We start from the raw sequence: 24,517 nt of genomic DNA on the forward strand, positions 1-24,517 counted from the left end.
TACAAGTGGTAAATCATGCCTGCAGCAAATCATCAAATCTTCACAAGTGGGTGAACCCAGGAAGTGGGTTCTATGGTTACCCCCGTATTATGGACCAGGAAACTGGAGCTCGGAGAGGTTAGGTTACTCTGTGACTGTGGTCACACTGTTCTTCATGACCCACTCTCTGGCTTCCCCAGAAGGTGGTCATGTTTTCTGTCTGGAGGCTTCCCACACACAGACGGACGGAGGGACACCTTTTCCTGTGTCCTTGAGCCTGGCCGTGCCCTCAGATGGACAGGGGGAAAATCCGTTCTAGACCTGGTCCCTTAGGCTTCTTAGAGCCAATGTAGTGGGTCCTTGCCACTTTCTTTTCCTGTTTCCAGGTCATTTTCCTTCCTCCTTTTCTTCTGCCTGATTTTTCCCCCCTTATTCTTGACCCCTGGACCTCTGGAATTCAGGCTAGGGAAATTTTATATTCATTTATAGCTCTGCCTTGTTCCACAGCAGATTTAGGGTGGGTCAGGCTACAGAGATTTCTCTCTGTTCTCACATTCCAGCTCCCAGGAGAGCTGACTTCCACGTTGTGATGAATGATTTTTGATGGATAAAAATGAATAAAGTGATGCAATGTTTCCCCTAATTTGTTAAAGCTGTGAGCAGATGCCTGTGTTACCTGAGCAGGCAGCTGGGGCACAGCCGTAAGCTGGAGCTCATCTGTTCCCAGGCCAGGAGGGTGGGATGGGGAGAGCTCTGCTAAGGACTTGGAGCGGGGGTTGGGGAGGGACAGCAGAGGCCTGGAGCCAAAGTCACCCGGGAGGCCCGCCCAGCCCCAGGACAGCAAAGAAGCTGAGTGGGGCCTGGGCCTGGAGCCAGAGCTGGGAATAGAAGCCTCCTGGCCTGCGGCGTCTCCTTCCGGCTCTGGATTCCTTCAGCAGGGGCCCTCTTTCTCTTTCTGGCCCACTCCACGGCTTTTCCCTTCATTTCTCTCCTCAGCTGAGGTAGGCCAGAATTTTCTGAAGTCTTGATTCCTCAAAAGTTCAGGCACCAATATAGGAATCGCCAAAAGAAGACTGAAGAAGCAAAGAAAGAAAATTGTTGGGGAAAATCAAGACTTTACATCTGTTCAACCTGTACAGGGCCTTTTACTGTGCATCACACCATCCCTGTGTCTCCACAGTCCCGTGCAATAAGGAAGACAGCCATTCACTTCCCCACTGTACAGATGCAGGCACTGAGGCTCTCAGAAGGCCCCCAGCAGGTGGCTGAGCTGGAATTCTCCCGGTCTGTGCATGGTTACCTTCCGGCTCCAGCGTCCATGCAACGCAATTTCGCAGTGGCTGACACTTACACTACTTAATAAGTGTCTGATATCATAACTGCTAGTAGTAGTATCTTTTGTACTACTGAAGGTAAAAACTGTACTTGAGGTGGATGAGTCTGGAAGCCCTGTGCAGGCTGGACTGTGGGGAGAGGGAGGGTGAGGTGGTGGATGAGGTCATCTGGGCTAGATGAGAGAGGGTAGTCCAGAGAGGCGGCCACAGAAAGGTCAGACTCGGAGTCACTGACTGCAAGAGAGACTGCGGGAGATGAACAAACAAACCGGACTCAGGACCCTGGGGCGCAGAGCCAGGAGAGATGGCTGGCCTGTGTGAGGAGGGGTGGGTCAGGGTGGCGGGCCAGGGTAGGAGGAAGCTGGCTGTCTGCATCCCTGCAAGAGTGCTGTGAGGCTTTCCATTTAACAGCCTCTGTGCTTGGAAAAGGTGGGGTCGAGGGGTTCCTCCCGGGCCTGCTGAGTTGGCTGGGAGCAGAGACACATGGGACTTAGCGGAAAGTCTGGGTTTGAATCCTAACTCCTTCACTTACTACCTCGGTGATTTGGTCCATTTACCCACCTTGCTTCCTCATCTGTAACATGGAGCTTCCTGAATTTCCTCCCAGGGTTGTGTGAAGATTAAGTGAGCAAACGGAGGTAAAGCTCTCTTTGGGGGTTGACCCTAAGCAATCAGCACCCAGTCCTGGCATCCCAGGAGGCCCGAGCCAGGAGGCTGCTTGCTCCCTGGGTCCTGCCTGCAGAAACATTTTCACTTAGGATGTCTGTTTCCGTTTTCACAGGAACTACCTCTTCAGACTCAGCCTTGCCAATGTCTCTCTTCTTCAGGTACGAATGCTCTCTTTCCTTCCCTTCCTGTAATTTCCCTTGTTCCAGAGCCCAAGGCGGGGCAACGCAAATGGTGCCATTCAGAGTTCAGCCCCTAAAGCTGAAAACAGGAGCCACTTGTTCTTTTCACTGGCCGTGGACTCAGACCCCAGCTATCAGGGTCACTGTGGGGAAAGCATGTGGAGGTGGGGTGTGGCCCACATACACGCGGAGGCATACACAGGACTCTTGCATCATGCAGCAAGGCTGCTAATGAGGAAGGGAGGAGAAGAACGCCAGGCTGGGGTGACCAACTGTCCCTGTTTGTCTGGGGCTGAGAATGCAGAACTTTCAGTGCAAAAACTGGGACAATCCTGGGCAAACTGGGTTGGTTGGTCATTATAAGTCCCCAGCCTAGATCCACAGGGGGGTCTCCGAGTTCGAGCCTCCACGGAAAGGGTGCTCTTAGTTCCTATCCTAGCCCAGTCTGAATGATCCCATTCTAACTCAGCATTTTTTTTGAGCGGTGATTGATTTATTATCTGCTGCCAAGAAGGACTTCCCAAGCATAATTCCCTAAGTGCTCTGAGAGGCATTTTAATGGGACTCCTTGATCCAGAACATTTATCCCAGATTGAGAAACAGATGCCAAACCATCTTTGCAGAGGTTGAATATTGTAGAGAAAGGAAGGCCATCTCTTCTTCAATGAAGGGAGAGCCTCAATTCTCATATCTAGGAGACATGTTCTGGTCTCCCAATGATTAAGCATTCTTTGAGTACTTAGTATGTACCAGAACTAAGCTAGGGGCCACAGGACTATAAGAAATGCAGAGTTTCTGGCCTTCAGGAAAACATGATGAATGACTAACCTAATCAGAAGTTAGAACTTAATCATGTGCTGGGCTGTTTGATATAGAGTTTCACTGCCACAGGGGAGACCTCCCTGGGAAGCTGGTGTGACATTCTGGCCACACCTGGGTCCACACACCCAGGGGTATTGCAGCTCTTGGGTGGTTGCTAGAGGGGAGGTTGAAGGAGGAGAAAAAGTATGCCCGTTGGAAGGGAAGGTTTGGGAGGAGCTAGGGCAAGTTGAAAGGAAATGCCATTCATCTATTTATCTGTCCATCTGTCCTGCTATCCATACCTTTACCAGCCAGCCTGCCCATTCATCCATCTATCCATTCACCCACCCAATAAACATTTATTGAATAACTACTAAAGGCCAGGTCTCGTCCTAGGCATGGTACAAGGCATTTGAGTTCCAAAGTGAATCAGGCCCAGTCCCTTGCCACAAGGACTATGCATAAAAGAGATCACATACGATTCCCTTGAGGGGCCGTGCAGCATATTCCTGGGATCTGGGCTGGAGCGAGGCAGGGGAAGTTCCCCAGAAGCAGCATCCTGTGGCCTGTCAGCTCGGTCACAGGCAGCCAGTCCAGAGCCTAGTTTCCAATTGGCGGGAAAGCAAGCCAAGATGCCAAATCCAGCAGGTCAGGGCCTGGGCGAAGCCAGTGCAGAGGGGGTTCAAAGTGGATAGAAGGAGGTGGACCCAGGGGTCCCACCCTGAGCTCCAGGCAGCTGGCTTTTTTCTTGGTTCCCGTTGTCTGCAGATGAAGGCCTTCTGGGATTGTAATGTGGCTGAAGGGAGGAAGAGAAATAGATACACAAATAAAGGCAATGCTGTGGGGAGGGTTTGGGAGGGGTTGCCTACAGGCATGAGAAACCCTCTGGGCTCAGTAGCGTCTGCAAAGGCTCCCAGAGGAGCTGTCCTTGAGCTGGAGCTGAAGGAATGTGTTTGCCAGGCAGCTAAGGAGGGGAGCAGAGGTGTGAAATGGCATGCCGCACTGAGAGACAGGATCAGAGGGTGTGAGCAGGGTAAGGGTAGCAGGTGAGGCCCAGAAGACAGATGCTGCACCGCGGGGGGTCTTCCTTGCTGTGCTATGGGGTCCCTATTTTGTTCTGAAGGTTATAGAGATCCATTAATGAGTTTTAACCAGAGATGTGGCATGACCAGATGTGGTGTTTAGATCACTAGGCCCAGTGCAGAGACTGGATTAGTGAAGGAGCCAGTTAGGAGACAACTGCAATAGTCTAGGCCAGTGATGGAGACAGTGAAGGAAGGCAGTGGCGGTGGGGATGGAGAGAAGACAGAGGACGGGATCTTAAGGTGCAGGATCATATGGGCCCACAGCATCACAGACTCCAGGGGGCACCGGGCACACTGTCACCTGCATGAGGGTGACCCTGGGGGCGTTGGGGAAGTTGGCTGCCCTGGAGGATTTAGTGATGCTTGGACCACAGTGGTAACATCTAGGTTTCTGGCTTGCACAGCTAGGTACCATACATTAGGATGGGAATGGGGTAACCTGGCTCGAGGCCACTGGCTTCCGCTTGGCTGCACGCTGGAATCACCAGGGGAGCTTTAACAAATGCGGTACCTGGGTCCCACCCTCAGAGATCTGGACTTAGTTGCTTTGGGTTACAGTCTGGGCCCTGGGATTTTTACAAGCTCCCAGGTGATTCCAACGGGCAGCTAAATGTAGGAAGCGCTGCTCTAGAATGTCAAGGTCTTCTCTGTAGATGCTGCCCAGCCTCCCTGACCACTGTCCTGTAGGTCATAAGTTACATACCTTATCTTAGGACTGTTAGGACTCTGTTAAGATTCTGTGCTTGATGACTGAGTTCTGGGGTTTGGTTAGTCCAGATCAGTGTTGACCTCGCATCAGCCTGGGGCAGGTGTCTTATGGCAGTCCATAGCTCACGCTTGGAGCAGAGGCTCAGCTCCAGGGGCATTCCTACAAACCAGCCCCCAAAGCGCCAGAAACTGGTTTGACCACTTTCCCCAGCAGGTCTTTTAGGGGCCTGACCTCAGGATTTTCGACTGGATTCGCTGTGACAGAACTCAGAAAATAAATACAATTCACGTCCATGTTCCCACCCTGGGGTGTACCATCCGTCCACAGAGGAGAGAGAACAAGCAAGGGGCTGGAGCGGGCTGTCCAGTATCCCCTGGAGCAGACCTTGGCCTCTGGTCTTCAGTGCCTGGTGAGGAAGCCCTGACTTGTGACTCTCAAAGACTGACTTCAGGGATTTCCCTGACAGTGCCCTCTCTGGGGGCTTTTTCAGTCCTCGGTGTCTGCTGTCACCAGCAACCAAGTGCTAAAAATGATCCGCACCAGTTCGCTGACAGGGGAGGCTGGGCCAGGGCGACCCAGCCCAGCTTCCTCTACTCTCCCTGTGGCCTGGGGCTACACTTGGTTAAAACTCCCTATTAGGGAGTAACTGATCCTCCCACTTGGCCCCAGGGCATGATTTAAGCAAATTTAAAACCCAGTGCTTTATTGATAGTTTAAATAATTAAGATTCCTTAAAGAAAAATCTAAATGTAAACAGTTTTTGCAAACCAGTATCCATTAAGGGACTTCTAAGTACCTAACCCCTATTAAACTATTTATGTAAACCACTCTTCCTTAAAGAAAATCGAATGCCCAGCTCCTTCCCAATCCTCCAAGCTCTGACTTAGGGAAGAGGGGCAGCTAGGAGCAGATGGGGCAGTGTGTGTGTTGGGGGCGGAGGAGTGGGAGGGAATCGAATCAGCTCACCTGTGTGGTTATTTATCAGTGTAACTTAATAAACTGGTACTGGGAAAGAAAAGGAGGCCGGTGATCAACAGCGTCCTGGGGCTGCTGAGAGGACCAGCGTGATGAGCTGTCTTGGAGTTGGCAATTAGGAGCTCGTGAGCGACCTTTGCCAGAACTGTTCCACAGGACGACCTGGCTAGAGGCCTAATTGCAACAGATTTATGATCCTGGTTTGCCAGATATCCTGCGAGGCAGAAACGAGGACTGTTCTGCACATATGCATCAGGACGCATAATGGGGCTTTGTTCCGGCCTGGGCAGACATGGACGGCAGTGCCTGAGCTCTCTTCCAGTTTATTTCCATGTCCTCCAAGCTCAAATCTGGCAGCCCTGGAGAGGTTTGAAGTTTAAACTCCACTGAGCAGTGAACTTAATGCTCCAAAGATGCGTTGACACTCAGCCATCGTCCCCGGCTCCCAAGTGTCCGTGGGAGTTGTTGAGTTCTCACGGAGACGATCCACGTCCCTGAGTGTCGCCTCCTCCCTCTCACAGCTTGAAAACCATGCAGCTACTCTTACTAGAGATGGCCATCCTTGGAATTTCTGGGACAGCCCTTGTTTAAAGCACTCTGTGTTCCAGATTGATCAGATACATCTTCTCCACCCCTCCACAAAACTCCACTAAAAAGAGTGAGAAATTTTAAAGGATGCACATTCACAACAACAGAGAGAATGAAAAACATATCAGTGAAGAAGAGATTACACATTCCAGGGCAATGGAAAGTAAACAGAGACCAGGCATGGTGGCTCACACCTGTAATCCCAGCACTTTGGGAGGCTGAGGCAGGCGGATCACTTGAGGTCAGGAGTTCAAGACCAGCCTGGTCAACATGGTGAAACTCCATCTCTACAAAAATACAAAAATTAGCTGGGCATGGTGGTGGGTGCCTGTAATCTCAGCTACTCGGGAGGCTGAGGTTGGAGAATTGCTTGAACCTGGGAGATGGAGTTTGCAGTGAGCAGAGATCACACCACTGCACCCCAGACTAGGCAACAGAGCGAGACTCTTAAAAAAAAAAAGTGAATAGTGCAATCCTATTGACTTAGCAGAGCAGATCGGCTTGCAGAGGGGATGCAGTGGGCAGGCAGCTGACTCCTCAGAAGGGCCCCAAAACTGGGTGTCCCATATTGTGTGATGTGAGGAAGAGGTACAAGAATAAAAGGGAGGATTGATTGAAATTCTCTAAATTAAAGGGTTGGGACCCAGGTCTCCCATCCCATCCCAAACAGCAATCCCTTCTTCCATCTTCTCCCTTACTCCAATAAAGGAAAGACCCTTTCCCTAAAGATTCAACAGGAAAGGCTCCATATTTAGGGACTCCTAAAGGGCACTGATGAGGTGTGATCAAGCAAAAGTCTACTTCCTCTTCCCACCCTTGCTCCCCAGCCCCCCATGCAGGAGATGGGGGGAGTCTTTGCTGGAAAAACTCAATAACTCCAGAGACCAGACTTTTAGAATATGACATAGAGGGTCTCCCAGTGAAAAAGGCTCCTCACCCAGCACTCTATGAGAAGCCTGCCAGTCCATATGAACCCTCCCATGGAGTTTCCAGTGAGCTGCTTAGTACTTTACTCTTAAACAAACAAAGATGCTTTTTTATCATGTAAAATGTTATACACATACCAAAGCAAAGAGAATTGTACATGAACCCCATGTACTCAATAGCAGCTTAAAAGTTTTAACAATTATCAGCTCATGGTCGATCATCTTTCATCTACATACATCCCTTCACTTTCCTGTCCTGAGGCAAATCTCAGACATATCATAACATCCATAAATATTTCAGTATACGTTTCTAAAACAACAGGGATTTTTTTTTTTTATATGGGTCTGACTCTGTCACTAAGGCTAGTGACACAGTCATTACTCACTGCAGCCTCTAATTCCTGGCCTCAAGCAGTCCTCCCTTGGGAGACCTCCATCTCAGCCTCCTAAAGTGCTGGGATTACAGGTGTGAGCCACCACACCAGGCTGGGATTCTTTTTTTATAAAAGTGGTCCAAAGTTAATAATTTCATATCACTAAATGTCCAGTTAATGTTTACATTTCCTTACTTGTCTTATAAAATTTTAAAATAATTTTGGTTATTTGAAGCAGGATCCAAATATGCTGCAATTTGTTGATATGTCTCTTATGTCTCTTTAAAACAATGTTTCTTTCTGTGCCATTTTTTATTGAAGGAACGTGGTCACTTGTCCTATAGAATTTCCCACAGCCTGGATTTTGCTGATTGTAATGCAGGTGGCATGACTGAACATGTTGCTCTTTTCCCTGTATCACCTGTACATTGATTGTTAGAGCTAAAAACTTCATTCTATTTAGATTCTGGCAGTATTGCTTCATAGGTCGTCTTGTGTCCTTTCTTTAGAAGGTAAATAGTGTCTGATTTTCTCTCTTTTGATATTAGTAACCAATGATGATCATTTTCTAGATCTCTTAATTCTTTAGGTATTACAATTGATTAGCTGAGCTACTTATACAAAAACAAACTTTTTGAGCCAGGAGCGGTAGCTCATGCCTGTAATCCCAGCACTTTGGGAGGCCGAGGTGGGCAGATCACCTGAGGTCAGGAGTTCGAGACCAGCCTGACCAACATGGTGAAAACCCATCTCTACTAAAAATACAAAAATTAGCTGGGCATGGTGGCTCGCACCTGTAATCCCAGCTACTCAAGAGGCTGAGGCAGAAGAATCACTTGAACCTGGGAGGCGGAGGTTGCAGTGAGCTGAGACACACCACTGCACTCCCGCCTGGGTGACGAGCGAAACTCCGTCTCAAAAACAAACAAACAAACATTTCTTCTCATCTACTTCATGATGACCCAATGATGTAGTCATATAGGAAAGCCAGGATAAATATTTAATATTCCATCTTTATTTACCAGTTTTCAAATAATCAGCTGGTTTGCTAGTATCTTTCAATGGTGATCAATTAATTCGTCTTTTATTATTATGTTCACCACAGACACGTAAATATAAACATTATTGATGTCTTTCAATCCATTGCAGTTATCTTTAATGACTACCCCATCTTTCACCAGCAGGGGACCTCTTCATGTTGGCTCCCGGATCCTTTAGACCCACCCTAGTCATCTTTGATTACATCATTGCTGTCTGATGTGACAGAAAATTTCAGCCTTACCTTGTGCATTTGCTGCCACAGATCTGGAATCAGCCATTTCTCCAAGAAGCTCTGGTCCCTTTCTGGGGGAAGTGGTTAGTAATTTATTTTTAGGTATGAACAAATAGCCAGAAATCACCAGACATTTGAGGAAAACCTCTAAAGTGAAAGAGAAGGGCAAAACAAACAAAGAATGAGAAATACTTTCAGAAACAGAAACAATCAGAGAAATAAAAATAATTTTTTTTGGCTGGGCAGGGTGGCTCACGCCTGTAATCCCAGCACTTTGAGAGGCCGAGATGGGGCCTGAGGTCAGGAGTTCAAGACCAGCCTGGCCAACGTGGAGAAACCCCATTTCTACTAAAAATACAAAAAAACTAGCTGGGTGTGGTGGTGTATGCCTGTAATCTCAGCTATTCAGGAGGCTGAGGGAAGAGAATTGCTTGAACCTGGGAGGTGGAGGTTGCAGTGAGCAGAGATCACACCACTGCACTCCAGCCTGGGCAACAGAGCAAAACTCTGTCTCAAAAAAAAAAAGTTCAATTAATGATAAGTAACCAATTAGTATCTTCTGAGATATAAAAAATATTTTATTTATAAAACAATAAACTTAAAGTATGGAAATTTAAAATGTGATTGGGAAACTAAAAATTGAATTGAAGGATTACAAGATAATGTTGAAGAAAAACCTACCAGAACAACAAAACACAAGAAACTAAACGTAGGAGAAAAATATCAGAAAGCTAGAGGATCGATGCACAAAGGCCAACAGTGGATTGGAACATTAAGAGTTCCAAAAAGAGAACACAGGAAAAGGTGAGGAAGAAATTAAGGATGAAGTAACATAAGAAAATTTGCCAAGACAGAGAATGAGTCTTCAGTGCTAAAAGGTTGACTGAGTTCCCCAAAGAGACCCGTCCTAAGTCACATCAGTGTGAAATTCAGGACACTGTTATTAAGGAGAAGATCCTGAAGGTTTCCAGAGCCTGAAGAAAATGAAAATGTCATCGCACTCCTCAATAGCAATGCTGGAACCTAGGAGACCATGGAGGAATAAATGCCTTTAAAATTCCAAGTGAAAATTATTTTCAACCTAGAATTCAGTATCAAAACTACCAATGAAGTGTGAAGAGAGAATAAATCAGACATGCAAGAATTTGAAAAATTGATCTATCATGTTCCTTTTTCTAGGAAGATACAGGAGATGTGTTCTATCAAAATAAGTGGGTAAATCAAGAAAGAGGGAAACGTGGGATTCAGAAAGCAAGAGGGCAAAGAAGGTAAATCCCAGGCTAATAGTCAGGCAGGAGGCCTCAGCTGGTCCACTGGGCAGGAGGATGGAGGTTGGGATGAGGAAGAGGACGGGAACTCACAGATTATCTGAATCACTTGTGCATGCAGTAAGAAAATCATATTGAGCTCAGGCACGGTGGCTTACACCTATAATCCCAGCACTTTGGGAGACCGAAGGGAGCAGATGACTTGAGACCAAGAGTACGAGATGAGTCTGGGCAACATAGCAAGACCCTGTGTGTACAGAGAATTTTAAAAACCAGCTGAGTGTAGTGGTGTGCACCTGTGTTCTCAGCTACTTGGAAGGCTGAGGCAAGAGGATCACCTGAGCCCAGTGTTAGGTTATGAAGGGAAGGTGAAGGTTAAAGAAAGACACACACACAGAAAGAGGGCAGCTCAACAGCAAATGCAGGCTTCGTGTCCAGCATAAAACCTATGGAAGTGGGGAACTAGCCTAATGCCAGAGCCCACCGCTGTGTATAGGCTGGGGTACTTATAGGTATGGGCGGGAGGGAGCTGGGCAGCATGGCTTGCTACTCAAAGGATATTGATATGATGTTCCCATGATGAGGCGGTTCTGGCCCTTGTTCCAGTGGGACGTCATCGTGGTGTTCCTTGGACCTTTGTACAGCGAGACACGAGAAGGATGTTTCTTTAGTTGGGACTTTGTCTGCCTTGTGGTCAGGTGGTTAGGCAGGATGTTTCTCACAGCCCGAACCCCTGAGAAATGTTGCACTCTGACCCAAGTCTACAAAATAGTGGAGCTTAAAATGGTGCATTTTGGACTAACACCCTGGAGGTCGAGGCCACAGTGAGCTATGATTGTGCCACTGCACTCCGGCCTGGGTGACAGAGCAAAAACTCGTCTCTAAAAAAGAAAAAAAAAAATCATATTAAGAGGGATGTGTAAGACCTGTTGAACATTTGGGGAAAATGGGTGGTAAGTCTATGCAAAACAAGCAAACGAAGACCATCAAGACAGTTATTCAGTCCAGGGGAAAAAAAAGTTGTTCAAAAAAGGAAACCTTATCAGATACGAATACTTCGTTGATTCTCACTCACATGCACATGTTTTCACATTTTAACGAGTCCACAGTGGGGACGTGTTTTTCAGTCAAAGGCATCTGACGGTCACTATCAGCCAGGTGCAGTCTTGATGTTGTCATGCCCATGCAGGTGTGAACTTCGTCATTTTTTTGGGTGTTCTGACCAGACAACAGCAACCCCTTGACGTTTCAGTCCACAAACAATTTTAGGATCACGTGAGGAAGGAATGTGAGTCCTGGTGTGTCAGAAAACCTGTGGGCACCTATTGGTATGGTGCCCCTTCTGTAAGCATCCAGACTTGCAGGGTGAGGTCAATGGTATGGAAGAAAACTGTGGAGACCAGAGTGGAAAGCTCTTTAAGAATTATTGCAACACTGACACCTGGGTAGTTCAAAGAATAGTTCTCTAAACAGACAAACAACAAAACGAGCACTGATAACTCTAAAAAGTGATTCAAAAGAGATGAACACTGAATTCAAAGGTTTAAGGATACCCAATTTTGCATATATTTTTTGTATGCACAAGATTGATATATGATAAAAACATACATCTAAATAAGAGCACTTTCAATATGTTTACATTAAAATTTTAACTAATAAGAGCATTTGATTCGCAGCAATTTTCTTTCTCAGTGGTTCATATTACAAATTGATGGTGCCATACATTCAGTGAAATCTGGGGTGCTAGCTGTAAATACCAATGTTGATTTCAATTAAAACTGCCATTATAATGGGAGGATGGGAAGACAGGAAATGTTATGTGTGCTTTGGTGCGGGGAAGAATGGTGGTGGGTAAGTGGGGAAAATCTTCACCTCCATAACAGGAATTTAAAAGATGAAGTCTAAGATTGATACATGTTTTTTAGAAATTGGTTTTTAAAAACACACTGAAAGCAACTAAAAGAGGTGAAAGTGGTTGTTTTTGGGAAAAGGGGTGGGGTTTGGGAGGAGTGGGTCACTGGGGTTTTAGTTAATACATTTTAATACTATTTAACTTTTTAAACTCTGTGCATCATTAATTTGATAAAAATAATTTTTAAATAAATAAATGGTCTCAAAAAAGCCATTCCGTGCTGTTATCTCTATAAATATATATAGTGTTTTTCGGCCATATGGTCTCACTTTTGGTTAGAGAAATCTATTCACCGTGAGAGGCTGCAGGATGTAGCAGAAAGAGCTTAGTTCTCGTATCAATTGTCTGGATTTGCATCTTGAGTTTCTCGCTTTCTAGCTGTGTGACCTTGGGCATATTGCTCCGCCTCTCTGGACTTTAGTTTTCTTCCCTGTAAAACTAGCAAAAGGCTATGTGTTTCACTGGTTGTTGTGAGGATCAAAGAGAAGTGTGTCAAGTCCCCGGCACGGTGCCCATCCCATTGTTGAGTTCAGCGGAACTTTAACTCCTTTCACGGTGCAGCCCCCTCAGTGGGATCCTGCCTCCTCAGGAACAAGGCTGACCCCTTCAATGTGCTCCTCTGCTCAGAGACTCCAGGACACTTTGCTCATGCAGTCCTCCCAAAGCCACCCACCGTCCAGGGCTTTTGGCCTGCATGTCTGCAATGTTTGTGGCTCATTACTCTTTTCTGCCCCCAGGAACCTCGAGGTTTCTTGCATCTCCTCCTTTATATCAGGCTCAGCCCGGGAGCTGATGGGTTCTGCATATGGCAGTGCTCAGTTGTTTCTGTCCAGATGAACACTGTGGCTCTGTGGACAGACTCGGGGTCCTTTGCTCTTCTCCAAGGTCTGGGAGACACAGAAGCCTGGGTTCCTAACTCGTCACTCAGCTCCTGAATCCAGGGTGTACAGGAGTCAGCCTCCCTCTGCCTCACAAAGCAGCCATCACTGATGCAGGTTGGCTGTGTCCTGGAAAGTGGAGAGAGAGAGGCCTGCTGCTCGCTCTCCTGGCCTCTGCTCGCTCTCCTGGCACCCTGCCTTCCCTCCCACACTGCGGCCTCTGGAGCTCTGCAGGCAGTAACTTCATGGCTAGAAATAGCCTTCTTAGAAATTAAAAGCAGGTGGGCTCTTTTTCTTTCCACCCCATTTGGATGAGAGCTGCTTGTTCAGGGCTCCCTCTCCCAGGACAGGTAGGCAGTTCATGTTTATACATGTGACCCAGAAATATATAATGAGCCACACCAGGGCTGTTGACAGTGCTTGGACGTGGAGGGCGTCATGCCTCCCTTCAGATGCTGTTCAGAGAGAGTAGAGGCAGAATAGATGAGGGGAAGAAGAGATCCTGGGTTGAGGGCAGCCCTCTCCTAACGCCATGGGTATGAGAACATGGTACTGTCCTGCAGGTTGCCACGTGAAAGCTGTGTCCCCACGCACATGACCCCATGGCAGAGCACGGGGATGCTACCAGGGCGACCTGAAGGAAAGTGCAGTTGGTGGGGGTAGGAGGGAGGAGAGCAATTAGGAAAGGGGGAGTCTCAGCCCTTGAGACTATGGGAACACACATAGTCTTTGGCATCAGAAATGTGGGCTCCAGTCCCTGCTTCACACGAGGTTCTGCGTGACTTGCTTAGGTCACACAGAACCTTGGTTTCCCCATCTCTTAAGGAAAAAGCCTGGAGTTGTCATTGGAAACTTAAATCTCCTACATTCAGGGTTTGCCAAATCTTTTCTCCCTTCCTGCCTCCTGCTCATTTGAGGACTATCTGGCACGGAATAGGCACATTTCCCACTCGGGGCCTGGGGTGATATTGAAGGTCCTTAGGCCACTTCCAGCTCGCTGGCTGACTCCTAGGACAGAGCTGCGTGGGGATGATGAAAGCTGCAGAAGCTGTTCCTCCAGGCCTCCTCTGACCCAAGCAGGTGGAAGGGGTATTGGGCTGAGGGTCCCCACCTGTGAAAGGCCTCTGGGTAAGAAGATTGGGCAGCCCTCCCAGGTCCAGGTGGATGTAGAGAGAAAAGCCCCCACCCTGCAGGCTGTCCCTCCTTCGCAGCTTCCTGTCCACTCTCGATACCCAGCAGCTGCCTGCCCTGGTGGTGAGTGGCAGTGAACGACACAGTCATGTGATGTCTATGTGTTCCTCCACCAGGCCACAGAGTGGGCCTCCAGCGAGGACACACGACGCTCCTGCCAAAGCAAAGGGAAGACTGAGGTACGTGGCCTCGGCGGTGCGGGGGCCCCACCTGGAGCTGGAAGGCGGCTTGTGGTTGTGGGGATGGAGGGGGCACTGTGCAGACATGAGGTCCCCTGCTGGAGAGGCCTGGCCAGGGTAAGCTGGGTCTCCTTGGGCAGGTGGGGACACAGCCCTGCGGCCAGTTGGTCCTGAGCATCTGAGTGAGCAGTGATGCAGAGAGATGGCCTTGGTGGGAGGGGTGTCCACAGATGTGACCTGGACATCAGGACAGGTGGACTGGGGTCGAGGGAGGTGTCTGAGAATACCTGTTGGCATCCATGATGCAGTGGCGTGAGGGTGAGACACCCAGCATCGCACCTGGAGAGCTGTGCTGTCTGCTTCTTTCCTTCCTGCCTCAGGAGGAGTGTCAGAACTATGTGCGAGTCCTGATCGTCGCCGGCCGGAAGGTGTTCATGTGTGGGACCAATGCCTTTTCCCCCGTGTGCACCAGCAGACAGGTGAGAGGCTCAGGGCGGGGCGGGCTGAAGGGGGCACCATGCGGGGTTTCTCCTGTCCAGGCACACAGCCTTGAAGGGGGGTTGCCAAATTTTGCAAACAAACACCCAAAACAAACATAAAAGGATGCTCAGTTAGATTTGGATTTCAGATAAACAATAAATGATATTTTAGCATAAGCATGTTCCCTGAAGTATTTGGGATAAACTTAAACAAAAAATTACTCCCTGTTTGTCTGAAATTCAAATTGAACTGGGCCTTCTGTATTTTGTCAATCAGCCTTACCTTGGAGAGTCCTGGCTTGGGCTGGAGACAGATGGACCCACTGGGAAGACCTTTCCTTCCCTGAGGGAGGTTCCCTCAGAGGGACCGCGGGCTGGTCAGTGAGAGGACGCTGGAGGAGGGGAGAGGCCCGGAGAGACTGGGGCCCAGGAGGAAACAAAACTTGGGTGGAAAGAATAGGCAGTGCCAGGGCCTCAGGGAACAGCGTCCCTTTCTCCCCATTGTCCCCAGGTGGGGAACCTCAGCCGGACGATTGAGAAGATCAATGGTGTGGCCCGCTGCCCGTACGACCCACGCCACAACTCCACAGCTGTCATCTCCTCCCAGGGGGAGCTCTACGCGGCCACAGTCATAGACTTCTCAGGTCGGGACCCTGCCATCTACCGCAGCCTGGGCAGCGGGCCACCACTTCGCACTGCCCAGTATAACTCCAAGTGGCTCAATGGTAAGGAGCCCCCAGTGCCAGGGGTGGGGACTCTCCTGGTTCTGATCCTCCCAGCCAACCCTGAGCTCCCCCATTCATCCTCCTTCCTGTCTAACCTCTGCAAGAGCTCCCACATGCCTCATCTAGGAAGAGGTCCAGAGCAGGGCAGATGTTCATCCAAAGACCAGAGCACGCTGGAGATGGACCCCAGATGAAATCACAGATGGTGCTCTGAGGACCCAGAACAGATGGAGGGTGGGCTATTAGGGGAGAGTGAAATAATCAGGAATTGTTTAGGAAAACAAGTTATGAGTAAGAAGAAATTATGAGGCCAGGCGTAGTGGCTCGTGCCTGTAATCCCAACACTTTGGGAGGCTAAGGCAGGAAGATCTCTTGAGGCCAGGAGTTGGAGACCAGCCTGGGCAACATAGCAAGGTCCTATCTCTAAAAACAGTAAAAAATAAATTAGCCTGGCGTGGTGATGCACACCTGTATTCCCAGCTACTCAGGAGACTGAGGTGATAGGATGCCTGGAGCCTAGGAGTCTGAGACTGCAGTGAGCTATGGTCACATCCCTGAATTCCGGCCTGGGCAAAAGAGCAAGAGCCTACCTCTTAAGAAAGAGAGAGAGGTTATGGAAAGGGCCATATAAGTTTCCTAACCCTTGGGGTTGAACCCCTGTTTTCTCACTAACTATTAGGTTGCACAAAACTGATCCTGGTTTTTGCCATCAAAAGTAATGGCGAAAATTGCAATTATTTTTGAACCAACCTAAATAGCTGTGTGTCCTTGAGCAAGTACTTAAGCTCTGTGTGCCACAATGTTGTTCTGTAATATGGGGATACTCATAGGATTTACCTCAGAGGTTATGTTGATCAACTGGGTAAATCCCCATAAAGTACTTAGGATATTGTCTGGCACCCAGTGAGAGGTAGGTGGTAACACATGGTTAATATTATAGCTGCACTTGGTACTGGAGGTGGGAATAGAGTTAGTTAGGGCCCCCAAGTCACTAAGCTTGCAGGGAGAGGATGTCAGGGTGCCCATCTGGGAAAACTGAAGCAGTTGAGTCCTCCCGACTCTGCCCTCTTCTTCCCTGCTGGCCTGCCCTGCCCCTTGTTCCTCTTCTGCCCACCCAGAGCCAAACTTCGTGGCAGCCTATGATATTGGGCTGTTTGCATACTTCTTCCTGCGGGAGAACGCAGTGGAGCATGACTGTGGACGCACCGTGTACTCTCGCGTGGCCCGCGTGTGCAAGAATGACGTGGGAGGCCGATTCCTGCTGGAGGACACGTGGACCACATTCATGAAGGCCCGGCTCAACTGCTCCCGTCCAGGCGAGGTCCCCTTCTACTATAACGAGCTGCAGAGTGCCTTCCACTTGCCAGAGCAGGACCTCATCTACGGAGTTTTCACCACCAACGTGTGAGTCCTGCCCTCTGCCAGCGCCTTCCCTGTGATGTCAGGAGCTGGCCTGGCCTCACAGCCTGGTGGGCTTCATCTATAAAATGGGGACTGCCGTGCCTCCTGCCCAGGGTCGTCTGAGGATTTTGTCTTACTGCTTCTAGAGTGATAAGCAGGTGTTCTTGGCTGCTGGGAAGGGCAAGCCCAGGCCAGATATGAATAAAGCAAATTGATCTGGCTGAGGTTCCATGAAGGAGGAACATGCTGGTGATGAAGGTGGAAAAGCCTGCCTTGGATGAGAGGATGCAGCCATGTGGGGCAGGGAGGCAGGCAGCAGTAGCCTCAATGAGGCTCAACAGGGATTCCCCAAGGTTCCTTCCAACCTCAGGATTATGTGATTCTGCTCAATCTAACCAGCAAAACCTCCCATCTCGACTGTGCTGGAAAACACAGGCTGGGAATGATAGTCCCTTTTGTTACCTAGGTATGAGGACAGGTAACCCTCACAGATCATGGGACCCTCCTCCCACCACCTTCTTCTGTGTAAGAGGCTAACCCAATCAGGTGACTTTCCTATAGACCAAGCTTGTCCAGCCCACGGCCTTCCCCCTAACCTATGGGCTGCAGGTGGCCCTGGACAGCTTTGAATGAGGCCCAACATAAATTTGTAAACTTTCTTAAAACATTACAATTTTTTTTTTTTAGCTCATCAGCTATTGTTAGTGTTTAGTGTATTTTATGTGTGGCCCAAGACAATTCTTCTTCTTCCAATGTGGTCCAGGGAAGCCAAAAGATTGGACGCCCTGATATAGACAATGATGGATGGGCACCGAGACCAAGGAAGGCACTGGCCGCACAGTGTTCTTCGTAGGAACATCAGAAACCTATGAGCCATGGAGTGGTGTTTGCTCACCTTGGGCCCCGGATAGCAGCCACTATATGAAGACCAGGCTAGCTATAGGAAGGACAGTGTGAGGGGGTGGACAGAGATGAGAGTCAGGAGTAGGTGGAGAGGCATCAAAACTGACGCCATCAGTGTGGATTGTAAATAGTGTATTTATTGCATGCCTTCTCCATGCAGGTGCTTGTCCTGCTAGGGGTGGGGTGTCAGGGAGCAAAAGCAGACATGGCTCTGTACTTAAAAGCTGAAACAGGGTGATGGATATTAAACAACAAATTTTAATCATGATAAATGCTATAAAGAGAAAGGGCAGTGTGCGGAAAAGCCTCTAACAGTATAAAGGAGTGGTGATCAAGGAAGGCTTCCTGTAGGAAGTGACATCTATAGGATGAGTAGGAATAAACTAAGGGAGAGGAGCATTCCAGCCTGAGGGAACATGTGCAGAAGTTTGAGGTGGGAAGAAATGTTTCAGGAGCTGAGCAGAGATCAGTGTGGCAAGAGAGTTAAGGGTGAGGAGGAGAAAGACAGGAGAGGAGAGTGAAGGGGTAGGGCAGGGAGGATATCCCAAAGGACATTGCAGACTGCTTTAAGCGTTTTAATCTTTATTCTAAGAGCAAGGAGAAATTATTCACAGGTTTGAAGCAGGCCAGCCACCAGCTCAGAGGTGCATTTTGAAATGCTCACCACTCTGGCTGCTGTGTGGAAAATGGATTAGGAGACTAGACAGGCTGCAGGCAGGCCACCAAGAGAACAGCACAGCATTTGGGGGATTGAAGGGGGGCTGAAACCAGGCAGAGGTGGAGAGAAATGGACACATTTGGGAGAAGAACTAAATGCGAAGCAAAGAACTAGAGGCATTTGGTATGGTGGTATCCTCTCTGTGACCTGTCCATGCAAGATTCACGGAAACATGCTTCTGTGACCGAAAGGGTCTCCTGAACTCAGGGTGTGGCAGGCTACAGCATAAATCAGTGGCTTGGTAACCAGCTTTCGTAAATAAATAAATCAGAATAGAATGGAATAAAATATCAGAGTCTTACATATTTAGTAAGAGTAAGTTCATAAAACTTCATTACGGATGTGTGCATACTATACTGAGTTGTAGGGTAAAATGTATCTCTTACCGTGGGCCTGAGCCACAATGTTTGAAAGCCACTGAATTTCTGCCTCCTGCTGGATAAGGGAGGGAGGAAGGCAGTAGCACAGGAGGATTCACCAGTGGGTCGTTCCCAGGGGTTTGCAGAGCGTGAGGACCACATCTCCCTTTGAGATGCCCCCGTGGTGCACCAGACTCATCATAGATGCTTACAGAGCCTTGGGGATTGGCTACGACAGCTGGCTGTGGGGTTTCTGAGGAGGGTGCCAGGTCTTATAGGGAGAGCCTTGTCCCACCACCTCTTGTCTTTCAGAAACAGCATTGCGGCTTCTGCTGTCTGCGCCTTCAATCTCAGTGCCATCTCCCAGGCTTTCAATGGCCCATTTCGCTACCAGGAGAACCCCAGGGCTGCCTGGCTTCCCATCGCCAACCCCATCCCCAATTTCCAGGTACAGAATTTTCCTTTCTTCACACACTGCCTTCCCCCGAGACTACCAGCCACAAGCTGATTTCCAACTCCTTAGCACAGACAGACACCAGACCTGTCCCTGCCAGTCCATGCCCACTGCTGGGGTCCACAATGGTTCCCTGAGGGTATTAGCCTCTACGACTGTGAGGGAGAAGGGGAGAGTGGGTGAGTGGCAGTGCAAGGGAGCACGCTCGGAGCCATCTCTAAATGTGAGCCCACACCTCCAGGGAGGCAGGGTAGTGGGACCTCAACTCTCCACAGTATAGAGGACCACGGAAGCACTACACACGCTGTCTGGCTGGAATTTGGGGATGTTAACTGGAACTTTCTCGCAGTGTGTTCAACATGGGTACTAATTCCTGGAGGCGGTCAGTGCTAGGAGTGGTCAGTGCGTGGTCAGGGCCCAGCAATGGGTAGTACGAGCATCCCCTATCCTGTAATGGAGAAGGGGAAAGAACGAGGGGGCAGAGGAGGTTGCTGATGGTTGATTTTCATGTTCACCTAGCTTCCTACCCGGGAGGTGGGATGCAGCTGGGAAAGACCTCAAGCTTTGCAGTCCTACCATCCTGACCCAGATCTAGCCTGTCTCTATGTGACCTTGGACAAAAAAGTCAGCCAACCTCCTTCAGTTTATTTTTCCTTATCTGGAACTAGGGATAATACCATAAGAGATAACACCTCACAGTTACGTGCAAAGGTTCGTAAGCCTGGAATGTAGGAGATGCTCAGTAAAAGGTGGTTGGCTTCTAGCTTCGGTTTAGAAATCATAAGAACTTTGAGCTGGTAGGGACACAGGAGAGGGACAGCAGGGCTTGGCCCAAGGTAGGAGAGGGTCACCTGCAGCAACAGCATAAAAATCATCGGACACTCATCCACACTCAAATTATCCATTTTTAGGCAGTCCAGTCCCCTTTGCTCTCCTCCCTCCTCCTCTTCCCCAACCCTGGCAGGATCCTCCTTCCCCATCTCCCCAGCCTCCTGTTTTTAGTTCCCAAAGAAGAGACATCCCACCCTGGAAAGGGTGCAGGACGCCCAGCAGCGATACTGGGGGTGGGGGATGCTGGAGAATCAGCGTCGGTGGCTGTGGCCACCTGGGTTGCCAGGAGGAGGGAGCCGGCAGGGGATCGCGGCAGCCCAGGTGGCCGGGCGTGTGTAACCCAGCTCCCTGTGGCAGTGTGGCACCCTGCCTGAGACCGGTCCCAACGAGAACCTGACGGAGCGCAGCCTGCAGGACGCGCAGCGCCTCTTCCTGATGAGCGAGGCCGTGCAGCCAGTGACACCCGAGCCTTGTGTCACCCAGGACAGCGTACGCTTCTCACACCTCGTGGTGGACCTGGTGCAGGCCAAGGACACGCTCTACCACGTGCTCTACATTGGCACCGGTGAGCCGGCCCGGCCCATCCTGGACTCCAGGTGGGGGGTAGGTTGAGGGACGGGGGCGGCGCTGCAAGCTTCCGGGGCCTTTAAGGCCACCTTGGTCTGGCTGCTCCTCTCCCCCAGAGTCGGGCACCATCCTGAAGGCGCTGTCCACGGCGAGCCGCAGCCTCCGCGGCTGCTACCTGGAGGAGCTGCACGTGCTACCCCCCGGGCGCCGCGAGCCCCTGCGCAGCCTGCGCATCCTGCACAGCGCCCGCGCGCTCTTCGTGGGGCTGAGCGACGGCGTCCTGCGAGTCCCACTGGAGAGGTGCGCCGCCTACCGCAGCCAGGGGTAAGCTGGGACGGGGGCGGCTCGCGAGGCCCGCCCTGCCAAGCACACTGCGCAGACGGCGCTTAAGAGGCGGGGCTTTGGACCCGGTAGACCTGGGGTCGGTCCCCGCAGTCTCCACTAGTGAGTCTTAGGATGAGTCACTCGACCTTTCTGAACCTTGGTTCTCTCCTCGTAAAACATCTTGCAAGGTTTTTGTGAGCATTAATTGGGATATCTCCATAAAGCACTCATCAGTACCTGGGGGAAGGGTGTGCTTAGCAAATTTTGGTGGGTGGCTGTTATCACTGCTGTCAACCGCTTAGCTAGGGCCAGTCAACCATCTCTAGCCCACTTGATTTATTCTCAGTCGCTTCAGCACAGAGAGCGGTCTTTATCTTTGAAGCCACAGCACTCATTGCCCAGGTGCAGATGGAGATGATGCTTTGAGTCAGCCCCACGTTTTTGCTCCTCTTCCTTCCTTCCTTGGAAGAGGTAGAGAGGGCTGCTGCAGGTAGGGCAGAGGTGAGGCGCCACGTGAAGGAGTCGCCCTGGCTTCCCACTGCTTCTGCTTGGTTCTCCGTCCTATAGCTTCATGTATGTGGACTCGCAGATTTGACAACTGTGGCACCAGTTTTTAAGGGGAAACCAAAGGCTATTCCAAAGCCAAATGGAAATGTACTACCACATGAGGCTCTCCCAGGCTGCATCGCCTCGTTTTCATGATAATCAGAAGCTGGCATCGCTACAGCCACACGAGCTTCTGTGGCCTTTGCAACCGAGAGTTCTGGCTGTGCCGTCTGTCCTCAAGATTTAGAAGGCAAATGGTATCCGTGATACAGGGCTGTTCTTCAGCTCCAACGGGGTGTGCTAGGAGCCAGACAGAGGCCTGTGGGGCCGGGAGGAGCTGGATGATCTTGAAGAGGCAGCTGAGGAGGGGGAGCATCAGGGCCAACTCTCCAGCTCCCTTCAGCCCCAACACAGGGCTCCATCAGTGAGATACCACACACTTACTAAGCCCTACCATGTTCAGGGCACTTTGTAAGACTGTTGGTGTGAGAGGAGGCAAGAGAAATAGGCCCCAAACACTGACTTCCCTCACACCTCCAGATGTCTGGGTGGGAAGAGAACCTCGGCCTATATCAGGCATGTGGGGAGAGATGGTGGGGTGTGGTGGGAAGGACTCACCTGGTGGAACTAGACACACCTGGGGCTCCATCTCAGCTCCATCATCTACCAGCCGTATGATCTTGAACGACTGAATCATTTTGAGCTTTGGCTCTCTCATCAGAAAAACAGGGAGACATTTGATGGAGCAAATGATGTTTAACGTAGGCAGAGTTGTAAAGACTGGGACTAGTATTCTTAAAGTGCCCAGTCCAGTGACTCACATGGTATCTTAGTACTTTCTATCTCCTCAAATGCGTTTAGGAGCCCTCCAGCCTCCTAGGCCCTCTGGAGTCTCATTGAATATAGACAGTACAGTTTGGCAGTGAATCACAGGCTTTCACATATGGCTTGTTCTCCAAGAGGTTGTAAATCCTCAAAGGCAAACCCAGTGTCCCAGTATTTTTTACACTCCGCCAGGGAGCTCCGCCTAGCCCAAGGCACAAAGTGGCCTTCCACACATGACTGATCCTTCAGTTGACTGATTGTTTGGCTTGAGAGGAGTTTGGTGCAGGAGAAACATGGGGAATGGGACCGGAAACTGGATTGAGGTCAGCTGATAAGGCCAAAGGAGGATTCTGACTTGAATCCTGTGGCTGTGGGCACTTAAGTGATCCTAGAGCAGTGGAGTACAGTCATGGGCGGTGTGAAGAGATCAATCAGACAGTGGTGAACAGGACTGTCACATAGCAGGTGGATGGTCCAGGTGGGCTAATACGGCTCTAAACCAGATCTGAAGGAACGGGGCCTGCAGTGGACAGGAGGAAGGAAAGGGGCTGGGACATTTCACCACTCACGCGTTCTACAGGGGGGGCTGGGGGGGTTGTGTAGTGTGCTCACTGCACTCCTATCATGGAGCAAGGCAGAAAGAGGTCAGTTTGGAGTTTGGTGCTTTCATTCTACTTTGTTTCTTGACTTTGGGATAGGAAAGAGCCCTTGGTGTGTACAGTGAAAACCCTGCTAAAAAACGATAGGTAAATCCAAAAAGTATGAAATGCAAGGTCACGGCTGGGTGTGGTGGCTCATGCCTGTAATCCCAGCACTTAGGGAGGCCAAGGCGGGTGGATCACCTGAGGTTGGGAGTTCGAGACCAGCCTGACCAATACGGAGAAAGCACATCTCTACCAAAAATACAAAATTAGTTGGGCGTGGTGGTGCATGCCTGTAATCCCAGCTACTCAGGAGGCTGAGGCAGGAGAATCCCTCGAACCCAGGAGGCAGAGGTTGCAGTGAGCAGAAATCGTGCCATTGCACTCCAACCTGGGTATTAAGAGCAAAACTCTGTCTCAAAGAAAAAAATGCAAGGTCACATTATTGCAAGATTAGTAAAATGGCTAGAGCAAGTACACACAGTCACCAAGCTGTGCCCTCCAGGAGTCTGGGAGCCAGCTGCCACAATGTATTAGAATTTGCACTATTGTGGCGTGTGTTGTCACAGGGTTTTACTGTGTCCTAGGATAGACATTTGATGCTTTTTTCCTCATTCCTTCCAAAGCTGGCAGAAAGATGGGGGTGGGTAAGCAGAGGCCTCTTCAGGACCCCCTCCTCTGCCCAGGATCCGGGGCCTTGTCTCTAACTGCCTCCTTTCACTTAGGAGAATCTCAGCCCCACAGGGCACCACCAAGACCTGGCCTGGCCAGAGAGGGACCACAAGGAGAAGCCTGGGGGATAAACTAGTGACTGGCTCTGCAAAGCAGGTGTTTTATGCATGAACCACCACTTTCCTCTATCCAGCATGCCTTTCACCCTGCCTTTGAGAGAGGTCCTCTACCCCATCTCATTCACAGATCGCCCCTGGCTGCCCCATGAGCAAAGGGAAGGCCCATTCTCGACTATTTTTTGCTCACAAGCTCCAGAAATACCTTTTCCACCCTGGACAGCTCCCACTGTGAGACTACTGCACCACAGTGCTGGAATCTGCCCGCCTGCAACCTCCACCATCCATCTCTGTCCCGCCTCCAAGCCCATGGAATGAACCTGTTCCTTTTAGTAATGGCTGCTTGAGACACTACAGTAAAAAAAAAAAACAAAGGAAAAAGAGAGGCATGTTGATATATTATTGGTCTGATGGCTCCTTTATGAAAAGTACTCTAAACTGCCACCATTTCTACAGTCAGAGACACACTTTAAGTCTCTTATCCTTGGAGCTTTCATTTTCCTTAAGAGTGTTCCCTGCTCTGTAAGCTTTGAAGTGGCCTTTGGCCAAAAGCAGAAAATGTGGTTCCACTTGAGCCAAGGAGGCAGCTATCCCTTTTATTCATGAGAAGAGAGCTCGGGCATTGGCCCCAAGAAG

At 49.7% G+C, this 24,517-nt stretch overlaps 1 protein-coding gene across 1 annotated transcript in view; it reads left to right on the plus strand.

The window, feature by feature from the left end:
* SEMA5B (semaphorin 5B) overlaps positions 1-24,517 on the plus strand; it is a 41,001-nt gene that overhangs the window by 6,955 nt on the left and 9,529 nt on the right. Inside the window, exons 3-10 of the mRNA XM_064365756.1 lie at positions 2,095-2,140; positions 14,258-14,320; positions 14,701-14,799; positions 15,311-15,524; positions 16,643-16,928; positions 19,218-19,353; positions 20,548-20,755; positions 20,874-21,081. Coding sequence (XP_064221826.1) covers positions 2,095-2,140; positions 14,258-14,320; positions 14,701-14,799; positions 15,311-15,524; positions 16,643-16,928; positions 19,218-19,353; positions 20,548-20,755; positions 20,874-21,081 — 1,260 coding nt within the window. The remainder of the gene's footprint in view (positions 1-2,094; positions 2,141-14,257; positions 14,321-14,700; positions 14,800-15,310; positions 15,525-16,642; positions 16,929-19,217; positions 19,354-20,547; positions 20,756-20,873; positions 21,082-24,517) is intronic.

Source organism: Aotus nancymaae, unplaced genomic scaffold (genome assembly GCF_030222135.1).
Source record: "Aotus nancymaae isolate 86718 unplaced genomic scaffold, 86718_ANA_hifiasm-v0.15.2.pri h1tg000062l, whole genome shotgun sequence".
NCBI lineage: Eukaryota > Metazoa > Chordata > Mammalia > Primates > Aotidae > Aotus > Aotus nancymaae.